The sequence below is a fragment of the Lissotriton helveticus genome, chromosome 5_1 (assembly GCF_964261635.1).
Source record: "Lissotriton helveticus chromosome 5_1, aLisHel1.1, whole genome shotgun sequence".
Classification (NCBI taxonomy): domain Eukaryota; kingdom Metazoa; phylum Chordata; class Amphibia; order Caudata; family Salamandridae; genus Lissotriton; species Lissotriton helveticus.
The window spans coordinates 1,056,920,610-1,056,939,136 of NC_136065.1; the positions used below are offsets into that span (position 1 = coordinate 1,056,920,610).

The window sequence follows — 18,527 nt, forward strand, 5'->3', positions numbered from 1 at the left end:
CACCCCTGGCCACTTCTGTGAATAGTAGAACTGCCAAACATCCGTGCAGTCAGGAGACAGTACGATACAAAAAGTCCATACCAGTCAGGTGAGGCAGGCGGCATCTTCGCACAACACTGTCCCAGCCACCAAGAAGTAGCCAACGACACATGGCGGCAGCCAGAATGAAACAGTACGCCAATCACCAAAGCGGCCAAGTCCAAAAACAGGTCTGCCCAGCACGGATTGGTGAACACAAGATGTGGGAAACATTGCAGCACAGGCGCCAGATCCATTTGTTCCCTCGAAATCGTAGATTCATCCGGGGACCCCGGCTCAGCAGCCGGAGGAGATTTAACAGCACCAACTCGGGGAGAAGGCACTACGCCATAAAATGGCGGATCGACAATGGCAGCGACCCGTGACTCCAAGTTCCGGGACTTCCTGAGCAGATCGATCCGCAAAGTAACCAGTGCAAACAGCACATGACGACATGTAAGCGCCGCCCCATGCAACCGAGGTCCGGGGGTCTCAAATGCAACAGTGTCTCCATCTCCGGGAGGGATACACTCCAAGGGGTCATCCGCCATCTTGAGCACTTCGCTCGCCGCCATTCTCCCCTCCACCTCCAAGTCCATTCCGACCGCCAGAGGCAACGGGACTCACAGCCGATCAACGGCGGTCGGCGCCCGGCGAAGAAAGGAGAGTCACCAGAAGGCCGGGTGCGCTCCCAGCAGCTCTCCGGGAGCCAGGCAAGGGTTCCCGGACGGGACTAGTAACGTGAGTGGGCGGCACACCCAAGGGGACCCGGACAACACGGCTTCTCTCCGGCTCACCAACTGCTCGGGCATACGGGGTGACCCACTATTGGGAGTGGGTCAGCTCCATCTCTCCCGGCTCGCGGCTCCCAGGCTCCCACCAACAGGCTTCTCATCCGGACCAGGGCCACCAACACTCCGAACACCGCCGGGCAGGCGCTGCACTCGAGGCCCCGGCGTCAGGGCCGGGAAGGCCAGCAAGCAGACGAGGGCAGATCGCAGGAACCACTGTACGTTGGAGCCCCAAAATCAGACGGTAAGTGAGCGAATTTCTCCAACAGCAGAAATCAGAAGGCCTTGATCAGGATTATAGACAGGATAGGCAAGCGGGGATGAAGGGACCTCAGAGCGAAGCGTTCATGCGACTGTTCCGATCGCCATCTTGGCTCCTCCATACTTTGTCTTTTTGACCTCTCTATTAGTTCGTATTTGAGGCTCCTAGAATGCTAAGGTCTGATAACCATGTGATGGTGGGGCATGCGCCGGAGAGACCCCTCCGGAACAATGAGCTCAAGTCTTGGGACTCGTCCAAGGACATCTATTAGACGTACCTTGGGAACCAGCTGAACATCCTGAAGATTCAAGGAACAACTGTGAAATTGCATACATTGTTGTCAATAAGTTATCAAATATGGGTGGGAAATAAAGCCTAGGAGAACAAATTAATGGGCGGTAACTTAAAACAATAAACTGTTTTAGAAAAGTATGAAACTTAGCATGGTGTGATGATCATCCACTTAGCTTGTCCAATCAGAATTAGGAATTTCAGAAGGATTAAACATTTAGGGGTGGAACATGCCATTTAGAAAGTATAATTAGGGTAGTTAGTTAGATTAGAGGGAGCTTCCAGAACGCTGAAAGACAGAGATGCTGTCCGAATGCTGATCGAATACCTGATGAGGCAGACTTAGAATTTTACATGCAAATTAGAATTTGAGGAAGATTTCCGAAAGAATCTAGGGGGTAATAGAATTAGAAGAAGATTGCGGAAGAATCGAGGAGGTAGTAGATTTAGAAGAAGGTCGCGGAAGAACCGAGCAGGAAGTTAGCATCAGAGAGGGGTGAGACGCAGGCGTCAAATTCAGTAGAGGTAATCTGTCCTGTCCTATCCTATCTTGAAGAACCTGTCACCTGAATTTCTTTAAGGGCCCCTTAACTCATGGTCAGTAGGGTCTGATTTTCACACCATCCTAGGTAAATATAAATCTGTGTATTGTGTCCATGTGCTGTCTCTCTGTCCTCTTTCCTGAGGCACTTGTTATTGTGAAATATCAATTAATTGGACAGACAGATTCTACTTCCTCTGAAAGATGGAGTTAACGCTGTAATATGTTTTGCTCTTTACGATTAATTCAGATAAACATATAAAACTTTCCTGAGTCTGTGGTTATGCTATAAGAATTCAGGTAAATGATAACTACGTCATTGGTCATCGACTCTAATCAACTAAAATAGATCCATTTGTAAAGAAAGGGTGTAGTAATAGATAAAGATTTATGGTCTGATAAGCAAAAGGACACATGAATATAGCGCTATAAATTGATCCCCAGCGGTGTTCACTGGCCTATATTGTGTAAGTGTGTTTATGGGCCCAAATTAGTACTTGGTGATCGATGTCCGCAGGTTGGTGGCCCGCTGGATCAGTTTGCTGGTAGCAGAGGAATGGTTTTTATATTAGTTTGGTGATTATTGGTTATAGATTTCTGTATTAACAAACCTGTCTGTATAATGTTTTATGTTGTCAGGGAATTCCTGGGAAATGTATAGCGGGTGATGAAAATCACACTGCACTGAGGTTACTTGTCTGTTTTAGAAATTAAGTTGTGAATAAGTGAGAGTGATTGTTAGCAAAGAGTTTGCTGTTGAAATTATGGTGTTGTATCACCTAGAAAGGGTAACACTGGAAGAGTAACAGGTTCTACTGTGCTTGAGTGAAGGATAAACGGAAAGGTTATACACACAGTGTATTTGGAGTAAGCAGAAGGTTTTACTCGTACTAAAAGAACCAATGAATTTTTTGGTTTATGAAATTGACAGAGTAGCGAATGTATTTTATATTGTTATTAATGAGATTTTTGGTGAAAAGGTAAAAGAAAGTAAGTTTTGTATTACCTTGTGAAGGGAGGGTCAGCTGCCGGGGTTGCGCTGATGACAGAGTGCCGTGCAGGGATTGGTCGAAACAGCAGGAGTGTGAGTTATGGAGGATTGTAAAGGAAGGGTCAGTAGTGAGGAGGCAATACTGACATTACAATAGAGCCGCGCTAGTATTGGATAAAATAATTTTGTAAAACTAAGCCTGATTGGATGGAAGAATAAAAGCCGCAATAAGATTGGAGATACTAAGTGTAAACAAATGACAAATTATTTGACAAAATAGAAGTGGTAATAATAATAGATAACAGAGTTTGTATGTGGAAATATGATCCAACTTTAATAGGGAATCACCCAGATAGAAAATATTCAGGTTTTGCTAGGGCAATGCAAACGCCGTAGTGCAGGTGGAAGACTTTACGTGGACAGCCAACGGCAGTAAGTGAAAGATTCATCCAGTGTTGAGACAAGGCATCTTGACAAAGTTTTAAGCCATTGGCTGAAAGGGGTTTGTCGTAGAAAGCCAATCTTTGAAAGGGGCGAACCCAAACATTGATACCATGTGTACTGCTGACAGTAGGTCATTTTGACAGCTGCACTGTCAAAGGCTAGATCTAACAAGCATTTGCAATGCAATAGGTCTCGCATTAGGAAAGTTTGAGCTATTGGTATTGTAAATGACACATTTTTTATTTATGTGCTTGTTTTGAAAATAGCGAAATTAATAGCTTTATCATTTACAATGCCAATAGTTTTATCTTTCGCAAATGTGACACCTATAACATTTGTAACACAATATGTGTTGTAGCACTGAGTGGTATTTGGAGTGTATGTTGCATTGAGCGTAGTGTAATTATGTGGCATGTAATTATGTGGTACTGAGTGGGATTTGAAGTGTATGTTGCATTGAGTGCTGTGTAATTATGTGGCGTGTAATTATGTGGCACTGAGTGGGATTTGGAGTATGTTGCATTGAGTTTAGTGTAATTATGTGGTGTGTAATTATGTGGCACTGAGTGGCATTTGAAGTGTATGTTGCATTGAGCGCAGTGTAATTATGTGGTGTGTAATTCTATGGCACTGAGTGGTATTTGTAGTGTATGTTGCATTGAGCGTAGTGTAATTATGTGGCGTGTAATTATGTGGCACTGAGTGGTATTTGGAGTGTATGTTGCATTGAGTGCAGTGTAATTATGTGGCGTGTAATTATGTGGCACTGAGTGGGATTTGGAGTGTATGTTGCATTGAGTGCAGTGTAATTATGTGGCGTGCAATTATGTGGCACTAAGTGGTATTTGGAGTGTATGTTGCATTGAGTGCAGTGTAATTATGTGGATTGTAATTATGTGGCACTGAGTGGGATTTGGAGTGTATGCTGCATTGAGTGCTGTGTAATTATGTGGGGTGTAATTATGTGGCACTGAGTGGGATTTGGAGTGTATGTTGCATTGTGCGCAGTGTAATTATGTGGAGTGTAATTATGTGGTCCCCCCAAAACAGTATCCATAGCGATGTAATTCTCTTCCCAATGAATATTGCAGTGAAGTCATAAGCAATACATTCGTTAATTTATACATATATGGGAAACTGTAACTTTAAAAAAGAGAGTGCATATATTTTACGCAATAGATATAAATAAACAACTGGTTTTAACATGACAGTTATCACCTATTCATTTAGAAGGATCAACCTACTGTATGTTTACATAATCAAACTCAATATACAAGGCATATCAAGAAAAAAACAAATTGGGATAAACACAGAGGGGGTGGTAACAGAATGGGTGGTGGAGGGAGAGCCACAGAGAGCTAAAGAAGAGAGCGAGGTATAGAGGAGGGTACAGAGATATAGAAAAGAGCTGAGTGAGGAGGTAAACGAGTGTGGGTGAGGGGGGACCCAAGGATAGACGCAAATAAAGGCAAAAATTGAGGAGGGAATGGTACAAAATGTGGAGGAGTGAGAGGGGAAGGTCCAACGGGAGATGAAGGAAGTGGGGACGGTAAGTGGTCGGGAGGAGTGAGTTAAGAGACAATGGAAACATTATTGAAAGGGGAGGAATGGTAAAAACTGAGGAGAGAAAAAAAGTGAGAGGAGCAAAGAAACAGAGATAACAAAAGACAGGTGCATGTAAAGAAATCAGGAGGGAGCTAAATTGGTTAAGGGGGCAGATGGGAGGAAGAGAAAAGGGGAAGAATGAAAATAAAATGGGAGAGAAAAAATTCGGCTGAATCTACCCCTGAATGCGAGTGTCCAAAAGAGGAGGGAGCCGACGCCTAGACTTGAACCGGTTTCCCAGTTCCAAAGTCGGCAGCTTTTGCCGTTATGCCACATTCTGACTCAAGTAATAGGGCCTGAACACAAACACGAACATTATTGATCAAAATATTCTCTGAAAAGTTGAGTTCTGTTATTTACAGCTCTGCGCTATGTCCGGGTTTAAGAACACGGGAGCTGGAAGACAATTGCCTGTTTCAGACCGACGCCTGTAAGCATCTTCGTTCATGGAGGGGTCGCGAGCTGAGTGGCGGGAAACTAAAGTGCGAGGACGATGACGGCATCTAAAGAGAGGAGGAGCGCCATGTGGGTCGGCGAGGGAGGATGAATGAGCTAAAAATAAAATGCTGTGGGGTTTGAGCGGCACATGACCCGGCCCTGGCATTTCTCCACACACCTGCCCACAGAAGCATTCTGGCCTTTCTAATGTTATTTCTCTGTAATACTGACCAGTTCCTCGCTCGTCAAGTTGCCAGAGCGCAGGGTTCTCAAGCCCTGCCGCCATGTGGCTCTATCCATTTCGGCTCATGAGATGGGGTTGTTAGACCACTCTAACACTATAGTAATTTAAGGCAAACAGACCCTGGAAAATGAAGAATACGAGGCTATTAAAAGAAGCACTGGTAAAGAGAACAGGTCTTGTTTTTATGTGCTAACACATACAGCAGTAGCGCTTTCAAGTGAGGCACACAGCAGGGAGTCCGCAGGAGCGGACAAACGGGGCTGTAGCTGAAGTTTAATTGTAAGGTAGGAGCGGAGGGCTACCACTAAATATCATTAGGCGATAGGCGAGAGATAAATAATGAGGCCGAGCTAAGACGTGATTAACAAAGTCTCAAACTACTGGCGGAAGAAGGCTCGTGGAAGCAATCCGATGGAGGCAAGGGGCAAAAGTAAATAAAAATAAAAAATAGGAAAAGTTGAGTCAGTGCCCTGGCACAGCTCTGCGTCTCCGAGTGTTCATGTGTTTTTGCAGTTTTATATAGCATGAACTCGACGCGATGGTATAGGAGCGCTTTTTACACGAGCACAAGTTGCATTACACAAGAACACATTTTTGTTAGCAACGGAGATTAAGTGATTTGCCCAGAATCACAACAGGATGTTGAGCCGACGCCTAGACTCGAACCCTGTTTCCCAGTTCCAAAGTCGGCAGCTTTTGCCGTTATGCCACATTCTGACTCAAGTAATAGGGCCTGAAGACAAACACGAACATTATTGATCAAAATATTCTCTGAAAAGTTGAGTTCTGTTATTTACAGCTCTGCGCTATGTCCGGGTTTAAGAACACGGGAGCTGGAAGACAATTGCCTGTTTCAGACCGACGCCCGTAAACATCTTCGTTCATAGAGGGGGCGCGAGCTGAGTGGCGGGAGACTGAAGTGCGAGGAGGATGACGGCATCTAAAGAGAGGAGGAGCGCCATGCATGTGGGTCAGCCAGGGAGGATGAATGAGATAACAAGAATGTGGCGTAATGCCCAGAGCTGCAAGCGAAAAGCTAGAAAGCCAGGTACAAGTTAGAATGTCAGCTCACTATACTGTGACTGTGGGAGAATTAGTTAATGTTCCTGCGGCTTTAAGAAGGCAATGTGTTCTTGTACTATGCAACTAGCTCTCATGTAAAAGTGGTGCCGAAGGGTGTGAAGGATGGGGGTGGGCGGGGAGCGTAGGGGTGGCTCGGGGCCGAAGTAATGACAAAGGGTGTGAAGGATGGGGGTGGGCGGGGAGCGTAGGGACGGCTCAGAGGCCTGAGGCAGAGCGCACCATATGGAGAGGGAGGGGGGTGGCAGTGGGAGGGTGATTGATGGGCGGGGCAGTGCTGGGGAAGCCTTTGATGTGGCCTGGCGGCCGTGGAAGCCGGGCCTTTGAAGTGAAGCTAAGCTTCACTTCAAAGGTGTCGGAGGAATGCGGGCGGCTGTGCACGCGCTTTTAAGCTCAATGCGCATGCGCATTGAGCTTAAAAGTCACGGGCACTGCAAGGAATCGCCACGATTCCTTGCAAGTTAGATAAAGAGTCGATGAGCCCCTATAGTCTCGCTTGCTCGATGCGCATGCGCATCGACAGGCGAGACCTAAAAATGTATCAGTTCCATCACAACATGCAGTAGTGCATAGAATGCTGGTCTGATAGGAACTAGCACTCTAACATATAAGGGTAACGGGAGAGCAAACGTAAGAGAAAAGATAGTATGTAAAATGCACCGAGAGCATCAGCGCGCGCACACACACACACACACTCTCTCTCTTACTTGGAGGGTGTGTCACTAGTGCCCCCTTGAGGACATTAGCAGCAGTCTTACCAGATTTTAAGTAGCAAGGCTAGCTGTGCATGTGCGTTCCTTCCAGGGGAACCCCATACATGCCTCACTAGTTCTGTTTTTTTCTACTGATCTGGGGCAACAGGTGCAATAGGTATCACATATTTCTGTGTTTTCTATTTGTAGCTGCCTCTTTAGGTTAAGTCCAGCCCTAGTGCGGAGTTAACCTGGAATAATGGACTGCTGAACTTGAGGTTATTAGACATTTACATGCCCTGTTGACGCTAAGTAATGGGAATGAAATGATCTAAAATCTGGGATACTGCCGGATGTCTCTGGCACTCTGCACTGAAACATAGTTATGAGATTAGTATTACAGTGCACTTTACCGGCGAAGTATGGGTAAACATATTGGCATGTGTATCAAAGTATCCAGGAACAGTGGCTTTGAACTAATTCAATCTAGCTAACCACTTCAGGCAGAGTTCGGCCTACTAATATGCATAATGAAGCACATGATGACTTTTTTTGAGATGGCTTGGTATTGCCCCGAGTCAAGTTCATTTTGGAATGAATTCGGAATTAAAACTTGGTGGCATTAACTTTGCCATAAGTTGGATTGGTCATTTGGATCCTGGGGTTATTTACAACTACTGCCAAAATAAATGTAGTAGAAGTTTACACACTTAACACGTCACTGGTGTCTGTCTGGAGATAATCTTTTAATGGATGCCATCAGTGGGGATAGCTTTCCTCTGCACAAATTCCATTAACTCTATTAGTACATTGGAATGTTGGGAGCTCCTTTGAAATCAATGGAGTGCTCCGGGCTTATAATGGCTGGTATAAGCCTGCAGCTCCAACATTCCAATGTTTCTTTGTTCACAGCTCTGGCTGTGAACAAAGGCTTCAAGAAGCCTGAGGGGATTCCAATCCCCTCACGCTCCCATAAGGCTTTGTTCTTTTTTGTTAGAACATTCTGCCCTCTTGTGGCAGAATGTTCTAATAGCCTCATAGCCCTTCGTAGCTGGGCTATACCGGCTGTTAAAGTCCCTCTCCCTTGTGCCTTTAATGCTGGAGAGGGCCTTTAATAGCCGGTATAGCCCTCTACGACGGGCTATAAGGCTATATTAACACTCAGTATTGGATGTGTATTCAAAAGTCTGATGCAGACCATCCCCCCTAAAGACACTGCCAGTGGCCACTCATAGGAATGATGATCTCTTTGTCAGTGAAGGGGAGAGATTCATTCTAGCTGGAATGGCGGATGATTAGCGAATAATGCAGACAGACATGGCGTCATGCCCCTAGATCAGTGGTTCTGAACCTGTGGTCCAAGGATGCCTGGTGGTCAATGAGGCCTACTCGGGAGTGGGGGGGAGGGAGAGTGGAAGGGGGGGCTCCCACAACTATTTTACAAACCTAAATAATAATCAAATGAATACACTAAAATGTATTATGTAAATGCAAATAAGGAAGCAGAATTTAAAGTTCTAAAACTTCTCCTTTATTTGATTTTGAATTAAACAAAATATTTCAGTATATGAGCATGTATTTGGTGTATGCTTGTTTCTATATTTTTGTTTGTTTTGACGTTTAAATCCTAGCAGTCCTCACTGGGGGTCCCCGGGTTCCTGTTATGATTCAGTGAGGGTCCACAGAAGGCAAAAGTTTAAGAACCACTGGATCATTATAACACAAGTGTTGTGTTTGGCCTGGTCTGATGGTGTTCCCGCTTTGCAGGCTGCCCTGCTGTGTCCTCCACCTCTACTGGAATTTTTGTTTATGTAGAACACTTGTCTCGCCTGTCATTTGTTTTCTGAATTTTCTCTGCATAAGTTGACTTCATCGACAGACCAGACTCTGGTTGGTTGTATTGAAAAATCTCAATGAAATGAGATATTAAGTCAAGCACATGTTTCAAGGGGGGGAACTCCGCTGCTAACCACTTTGGGTCTTTGCGGCAGCCCCTGGGGATGTTACAGCTGACTGGTATACAGTGGTATATGCTGGACTAAACTCGAGCTTTTCCTGGTTCATTGTTTGGGTTCGGTACTGTCAGGGTGTCTTTTTATTGTATTACATACACGAGTCTGAAGGAGAGAGTTTTCTCTCAGCCCCATCTTGATGAGAAACAGCATGCGACAACACCACCATTTAACTACATTTCTATGCTGCATGAAGACCAGCCAGATCAAGTAACCATGCATTTCCTTCAACACATCTTGGTAGACTAAGCACTGCTGGGGACTGGGGAGCAGTTATTGCGTTATCGGTGCAGCTCTCTAGAATCTTTATAAGTTGAAATCATGAAAAACTTTAGATTTTTCAGAATGCTCTGAAATTGTATTTGCAGTGCTTCAGGTACCTCCTTACTCTTACGTCCTCCTGGACGCAGAACACCAAGCGGCAGCTACGTCTACAGCAGGCACTATATCAGGTCACCTCTCTGTTGGCTTGTGTTGTCAGCCCTTCCTGCGGGTGTGTCATTTCTATACAGAGGGCAGTTCAAGGGCATCTGCTGTAGCCCCTAAGCCATCCACACAAACACTAATGTAGCCCATGAGCCAGGGAGTCCCTCCAAAATGGTTCACATTGATGTGCACCGGGTCTTGAAACCAACGAGACGGACCACATCATCCAGTGGTCAGCCCTGCACATGTCCAAGTCAAGCACTAGTGCAAGACTGGGGAGAAATGCATGCATCTCTAAAAACCCCAAAGTAAATGAGGGAAGTGCACCTACATAAATGAATGTGGATTTTGAAGTTTGCCCAGAGCAGAGTGTAGTATCCTGCACATATATTGTAAGGTGCTTTACCTCCCCTGCTCAGCCAGTGCCTGTGCTCTGACTCATTAGAATGTTGGAGTCTGATGATGCCTCGGAATGTTGGGACTCAGAGAGGTGAAGTGACCGTTGGTCATGGGCTGAGCAGCTGACGGGCAGCTCCTGGTGGGGCTCTAATTTACAACATTTCTACTTGATGTCCTGAACCTTACTACCTGTTAACTGCTTGAATAAATCTTACTGAATTACAACCCACCTGCGTGGACCTCCTCACTACACAGAGTTTAGTGGCACTTTAAACATTTAATTTGCTGTAGTGGAAATGTCGCTTTGAAGTATGTGTACACCAGAAAGTAAAAAGATAAAGTTTCGGAGTTCATTTTTCACTTGCCAAGTCACTGCCTGCAAATGTGAGGCATCTGCTGGACGCCCGGCAAGTACTGTACTGTTTGGACGGATCGATTTTGATGTGTGCCAGGCACAGGTGAGGTGTTAGATTGTTTTGAGATGTATCAAGAGTTGGAAAGTCTCAACTAATGCCCTTTTACTTTCTTTTGTGATAAGACCATCTGTAACTCACTCCCCCCCCCCCCCCCGCCCCTTCCCCTCCGGTACTTTATTAGGTTTCGCTGGAGGGCGGAGCTCTTAGCTCCGCCTCCAGAGAAATCTCTTGATTTCCAGTAAGGAGAATGGAATACGCCCCCCTGTCCCATTGGCTAGCTCCATAAATGGAGGCTAGCCATTGGAACAGAGATCTGTCCGTCAAGGCCGGACCAGATTCGGGGGCGTTCCCGAGATTTTTTCCCAGGGCGGAGTTACGTTTTTTCCCGTTCCCTCCCCTTTCACTGATGCGCTGTCCATTCCCGCCACCTCCGTGTGCCTTTCCGCCCCCCCCTCGCTGTCCTGTGCACGTTTCCCGCCGTCCGTGTCCTCTCCCGCCCCCTCCCGCCGTCCGTGTCCTCTCCCGCCCCCTCCCGCCGTCCGTGTCCTCTCCCGCCCCCTCCCGCCCCCTCCCGCCGTCCGTGTCCACTCCCGCCCCCTCCCGCCACCTCCCGCCGTCCGTGTCCACTCCCGCCCTCTCCCGCCCCCTCCCGCCGTCCGTGTCCACTCCCGCCCCCTCCCGCCCCCTCCCGCCGTCCGTCAAATTGCAAACGTGGAAATAGCAGAGAAACGTGTGAACGGTTTTCTCGACTTGACCAGAATAGATGGAGCAGAGTGGAATTTTTGTTCCGCCTTTTAGGATGCCCAGTGTCTAGTCTGTGCATGCCAGCAGAAATACCTTTGCACGCGCATGGCATCTGGTCTGGCTGTTTGGTTCACGAGCTGCCACAGAAGGACCATCCCAAGTTTTACCTCAGCACATACCTACATTCCTACGTCGTCGAGTCAGACGAGCTCTCTCTGTGACCACAGGAAGGTGGTTTGAAAAGGATCACGCTGGCGATGGGGCGCTCTCACTGAAGTCTGTGGCCGCCCCCCAAATCTGCGGAAAGGGCTGCAAGAGAGTGCAGGCTCCCAGTCCTGTCAGAGAGCATATCCGTAACATGTCCAAGCCCTCGCGCTTTGGCCAGGCCCGCGACTTCAGCTTGTGCACAATCAAAAGTGACTGCCTCGAGGAAATATGGCTCGCCCAGAAAACTAACATCAAGTGAAAAGATTCTGAGAACTTACAGTGAGGGGAGCCTGGTAAAGCCTCATCATGCGGAAACGGCGCAAGTTCGTCCACAACAAAGAAACAGGAGCACAACAAAAGGTAAAACTATTCAGACCTCCACTTGGATAGAGTAGATCACCTTTTAATTCAAACCCCAGCTAGTCGAGCTGACAGTGCGTCTAACTCCAGGGTTTTAAACGGCCCTAGCTCTCTTTCTCTATCTGCTTTAATGTTGTCTTGCTTTTGTTCTTTCTTTCCAATTCTTTCCATCTTTTCTACAATTCTCATCTTCTTTGCTGGCATCTTTCTTTCATTATTTTTCTTTCATCTCTGCTTTTCCTTTCCTTGTTTCCTTGTTTTCTTTTTTTGTTTTGTTCTTGTTCTTCTTTGTTCTTGTTCCCCTGTCTTTCTTTATCCTTCTTCCTTTTTTCCCCTCTGTGTGTCTCTTCTCCCTCTTTCTAAAATTTTGCTTTGTTCATTATTCTTTGGGTCCACTTTTTCATTTTTTTCTTTCTGTCTTTTTTTTCTTTTAGGTAGTTTCTTTTTCTTTTTGTTCCGTTTGCCTTTCCTTTTTTTACACCTTTAAAGCAACAATTACTCCAAATACGTTAACAAATCAAATTTGTAGTTCTCCAGTTTTTCCTCCTCTGGAGTTTCAAAAGGTTCACCATCAGTGTTGGAGAGTTAAATAACATGGATTTATTATTAATGGCGGAAAGCAACGTGGAATCTTAATTTGGATATGCTTTTCTCTTGAGCTGATGTATTTGTATTCAGCATGTCTAAAGATATTTTTGTCAGTTGTAGAAGGATGGATTATGTGAAAACTAGAAAAAAAGTTGTCTGTTTTTTTTCTTATGATGGAAGCGCTGGTCAGAACAACGTTTAGCTCCAAGAGTATGCTTTTTTTAAAATCAATGTATAATAGCCTCTTTTATTATTTTGTATGTCTTTTCGTGCATGGTAATGTGAAAGTGGTGTGAGCAATGTTAATAAGTGGTGTGTGCATTAAGGCACATTGGGGTAAATACACCAGTGTGAGAGGCTGGAAAGTTTTTAAAGTTATAGGTCATTGTAGAAATATTAATTTTCTACTATTCTAATAACGTTATTCTACATAAAACTAGAGGTGTATCACAGACTGACTTCTGAACACCTTGCGGTGGTGGAGTGCTGTGTGAGAACGTGAAATAAATAAGAAATGTAGAACATGGTTTTGTGGGTGCTACAGAAAGTGCCTGCCTAGTTTATCAACACTTGCGTTTTAGGCTGGTATTCCTTTTATTCGGCCTGTCTCCTCTAACGACCTGACTGAAACAGATTAACAAATTAATCTGAATACATCTGTACATACATAGGAGGGGTTTGAGCCAGGACTCTTCATCCGCAGTCCTCTTAAACTGTCATTCACATTTATCTTCTGCCCACAACAATATACAGGGTGCAGTAGTAGGATAGCCCTCATCCTACACAGTGTGTGGTGGCAGTTGTCCTGATGACTTGCGCATTTGCCAAAAAAGTAGTGTACATCAGTGGTTTTGTTAGTTGGCAATTCTCTCCTTTAATTCCTTTTTTGTGTACTGCGTTTTTGCTCCCATGTTTACTTATTTTTCCTTTGTAAACAAATGCTCACTGCCTTTAGCTTATTGCATTTTTTACTTAAAACTTTTAATTTCAATTAAATAACAAGCATTTACAATGCAACGGTTTCACCTTTGGAAAAGTTAGAGCTATTAGCAATGTAAATGACAATGCCATTTATTTATCTGTTTTCAAAACCAACACATAAATACAAATTTTGTCATTTACAATGCCAATAGCTCAAACTTTTCCAAAGGCGAAACCGTTGCATTGTAAATGCTTGTTATTGTAGGTTTTCATTTACTATATTTTTATATGTGCTGAATACAGTTTCTATTAAGCTGATCAATAAAAGCGTTTTGCTTTTAACTTCACTACTTTAATCCTATCGTATTCAAATGCTTTCATTTACCAATGAAAGTCGAAATTTGGGGAGGTGCATTTTTGGCTAATATAAAATATAATGTCTCTGTGATGATCTTACATTATATATGGAAATGTTTTAGATGTTGTTTTGCCCTCCATCAACAATTTTGAAATACTTAATCACGGCGCTAGGAAGATCCAGCATTATATTCATTGGAGAGCCTTTTTTTCAGGATTTTGTTTTTTTGGCCAGTATTGAGTCCGATCACCCCCAGGAACTAAACGCAATGTACTACATAATATGAAAAATTACTTTAATGTGCTCATTTAATTGTTTTATCGTAAGATTGTGTTTATATTTTGATAGTAATAGTTTGATACGTAAAATATTTTGAATATGGTAATTTTGAACTTCATTTAATTTGCTCGTCGTTGGACACTGCCCTTTTGGTGTCTTTTCTAGTCTGGCTTGATGGCACAGATGTCTGCCTGACAATGTTACCAACACTATGGGTTGAGCTTTGGCTCATCCCATAGAAGAATGACCCTGTCCCTCATGCTGTTGGCTGTTTGGTGTATCATTATAGGAAGTACTTCCATTGGAGTGCATAAGGGAGTACATTCGAAAATTGCACATAATCATCACACTGTTTGCGTTTTTATCTATGTGAAGTATGCACGTAAAGCAACAATGTATTGCTATTTTCTGTTTCCAGCATTGACAAAGTCAATAGGGTGGACGTTGAATGGATATGCAGTGTTTCTGCATGCAGTGCATGTAAATAGCATTTGTTAAAAACATGTGTTACATGCTTCGGTACAGTAGAGGCAGACCGATTTGCAGTTTCACCACTTGTTCTGATGGTTCTATTTGACTGGTAGAGCAATTGGTGCATCTGGCCAGAACTTAACACAATAAAACAAATAGTTGTATTGTCTAAAAAGACAAAGATGGCACCTTTCCTTAAACTCGATTCCCGGTGTCTTTTGGTATTTTATTTTATTATGCGGTTTTCTATCTCGAGACTAGACCTGTCTGGGGCTTCTGAGGTTAGTAGATTATATAATCGAAGGTGGCTGAGGTAAACAGGATGCGGATGAAATGTAGGTCATGGGCGACTGGAATGCAGCAACAATGGAGAACCAGATTAAGAGGGTTAGCTAAATTATGTGTCGAGAGAAGGCAAGTTATGAAGAAATAATGCAATGATAGGCAAATCATGCAGAATATTCTTTGGCTTTGTTCTCTACCCCTTCTAGCATTTTAACATAAATGTTATTCATAATCAATGAATGAATTCACACAATTGTTGGAGTAAAATAGAAATATTTCATTTGGCAGGAATCTATTGTTTTTCTACATGATTCTTTTTATATTAAACGTTGAACCTCTTTTAATCTTGCAACCCAGTTTCCTTTTAAATCCTATATTCTTTACGAGCGACGTTTCATGAGTGTTTAGTGTACAACAGTATAGGGCACCTGAACCACATCTTAGTTATAAGAAACCACCCTGTAGATCAGTACTGTACCTTATGCACGTGTCTCGCTGCGTTTACATTAAGGTTCAAAATATAAAACCTGAACAAGAGATGGAGAAGCTTGGGATTCTTTTAAACTGAGTCTGCCTCCTTAGACTAGCTGTTGCTATAGGACACTGCAATATAAGCATAAAATATCCATGCCACAGAAGAAATTGTCCTTTCCACCCTTCTTGAGCTGCGTTTACATTTGTAAGGATTTTGATAACCGCTGTAGACAAAAACCTTTATCCATTCAATCAGTTGGCAAACTGATTCTGTTTGGAGAAACCATCCTCTCTTGAAGGTCTGAATGCAGCAATCAGCAGGCACGAAGTGAGCAGTCACCCAAGTTCTCAGAGTTGACCTGCATGACTTGTGTAGTGTTTATACAGACCGTTTGAGCTGAAATATTTTTTTTTTGTCGACTTTCAATTTTGTAGCAGATGGGGTATTTTGTCTTAGAGACATAAGTGCACAGAATATCTCCCCACTGTACAATTCAATAGTTCCAGTGGTGTGAGCTACGAAGAATCATTCACGACAGGGTGTACCATATCTAGTAGTATTGAATGACTTTAAATGCAGGGATGAGTCTCTTGGAGGGGTTCTACGACGGCAAGGTGAAATACTCCTTGATTCGATTAGATGATTATCCTTATGCAAACAGGACCACAAGATGGATTAATAGGCCAATGCACACTGATTGGGTGGTATTAAAGAAATTGAGTGGTTTGATGAGTTCACTTCTATCACTCATTCTTCTTTTGAATTTTTAAAACCTGTGACTCTCTTTGAAATGGGGTAGAAAACAGTATCCCTTTTAGCTGCTGGGTGAAGATTCCCTTTCAGCCTTACATTACAGGCTGTCTTTATTTTGTGTGATATGTGCATTGTAATTCTTTAAACTGTTTTTAATCACCAATATTTACCGTTGTGATCTGTTCACACAACACCTCTTTTTGTTGGATTTCTTGTCATCAGCATCACATTTGCACTGCTTGTCACCCACACTTGGTGTCCCTTATTCCTTTATTAAAGGGTCTTGCTGTTTTCTGCAACTTGTATAAAGTGAGGGCTTTGCATTGTTATACATTATCTGCCCCCCCCGTCTAAGGTCTAGGAGTAGAATTGCATTCAACTCTGATGTAAGTGGGAAGATCTCTTCCTACTTTTATTGCCCCACCTATCAGTGGACTACATTAAAAGGAAACCATTTTTAACCCTTCTTTCTTACTGTCTCCTTTCTTCAGGCTGTTCCTCCAAGTCATTCAAACTGTACTCTCCAAAGGAGCCCCCCAACGGCAACGCCTTCCCCCCCTTCCACCCGGGTACCATGCTCGATCGAGATGTGGGGTAAGTTTGATTTGGTGGTCGATTTTAACATTGAGTCTATTTGGTATTTAGTTTAACGTTGCTGCAGAGATTTTCTGTGAGTTTTGGCGTTAATAGATTAAGAAGTGCAAAATTACCGTTTTCCCTAAACATTCCCCGAATTGATTTTTAGATTATTTTGGAAACTAAGGACACACAACCCCTCCATTTATCCCTTTCCTGTGCCTTTGTTAAAATGCGGTAATTACTGGACGTCCAGGTTTTCTCTAACTTATTCAGAATCTCACAGTGAGGGCAACATTCTTTTGTCTTAAAGAATTGATCAATGGCTCAAACTCCCCTAAGTCCTGCTTATTCCCAAGCATCTTACCGTTGTAGCATCCATCGCTCACCGTCTGATAGATCACACATTGAACCAGTGATACTGCATTGCACATAAAACATGTAGTCAAGCTCTAGCAGTGAGTCTGTGATCAGTTGTAGCTTTTGTAAGCCTCTGCTTATACATTGGAATGTCTTTGGCTATTTCACTTTAACACTCCCAAAAACACAACAGCAATGCCCCCCAGTCTATTATGCCTCCTGACTAGTAGTTGTTCTGGAAAGCCATAATCACCTCACACCTATCCTGGAGAGACACCACTGGCCTCCAAATAAGGAATGGTTGAAACTGAATACATACCGCCTAGCCTACATGGAATCACATAGGTTTACTCTAAGTTTAAACGTCCAGGGCCTTTTGGTTCACTCAACCTTCTGTATTTTTAAGCGCTTCACTGAACTTGCTCACCTCCTCCCCATCTGTGGGCAGATATATTCATCCTGTTGCTAAGGAATGACCGTATAAACTAGGACTGAAGATTGGCACTTCTTCCATCATTGGTTGTCGTCAGTTTATTTAAGATGCCCAAGATTGAATCTGACCCGCTACATATTGTGGCTGAAATCTGGATTTCCTCTGTCTATCACCCCTAAGTCATACAGTGTTTTTATCCTCTTTAGTAACACAGAGGTATCGAAGTACACACCAGACCTCACCAGAAGCATGATAGAAATCTATAGACCTACAGTGTAGTTAGATGCGGGCCCTTCAATAATCGCCCAGCTCTTAGAGTGCATGACTCACAGTGCACATACAAGAGCATAGATAATCATTTGTACTTGGTACTGAGCTGCAAGTCTATAGTAACAATATTAAAGTGCATTGCACAACGCTCTACGTGCACCTGCAGAAAAAAGGTTCAAATAATAGTAAGCGATTCCTGCAACTTCATTCATACATTTCTGCGATCCTTGCTAAACGCGTATGCCGCCAACCCAGTCCCCAGAAAGTGGTGGGGGGGGGGAGTGATGGGGGGGTATGCACTTCTGGCAAACTGTATGATCTGTGTGGAATAAGCTAGACTCCTTGGAGGGCATAATGTTTAGGACCTGAATGCCACTGAGTTGGAAAATCTTATTTATTGTTAAAAATGACTGTTGAGTTTGTATTGTGTCCTATAATAAGGTGATCAATAGCAACATTATTGTGCATGATAGCATGCATATTAGTAGGCGAATGGCGACGACTGAATGCAGCATATTGGCTACTCTCTTGTTTCTCTGGTATCACTACTCGCTTTTTTTTTCTTTTTTGTAAATCTTTTTTTCAGAGATTGTGGTAAGCTTTGATGTATATTTTATGTCTTGCCTGTGTGTATATCGACAAGCGTGTAAAAGGCTTACACAGCCAGGCAGGTCCAAATGAAATGTTGCAACCTACTAAATGTGCTACTAATAGCACGCAAGTTCAGGACCCTATCCCTTTTGTTTGAACTAATCTGCTCCCTGCATGGAGGCGGCGCACCCCACAGTTTGAAGCTA

General features: G+C 43.7%; 1 protein-coding gene across 9 annotated transcripts in view; it reads left to right on the top strand.

Annotated features, from left to right (window-relative positions):
• The window catches only part of LDB1 (LIM domain binding 1), a 402,291-nt gene that overhangs the window by 308,533 nt on the left and 75,231 nt on the right, over positions 1-18,527 (top strand). For all 9 annotated transcript variants that reach the window (XM_078643610.1, XM_078643604.1, XM_078643603.1 and 6 more), the window contains exon 2: positions 16,583-16,685. In XM_078643610.1, the coding sequence (XP_078499736.1) occupies positions 16,583-16,685 (103 nt within the window). The remainder of the gene's footprint in view (positions 1-16,582; positions 16,686-18,527) is intronic.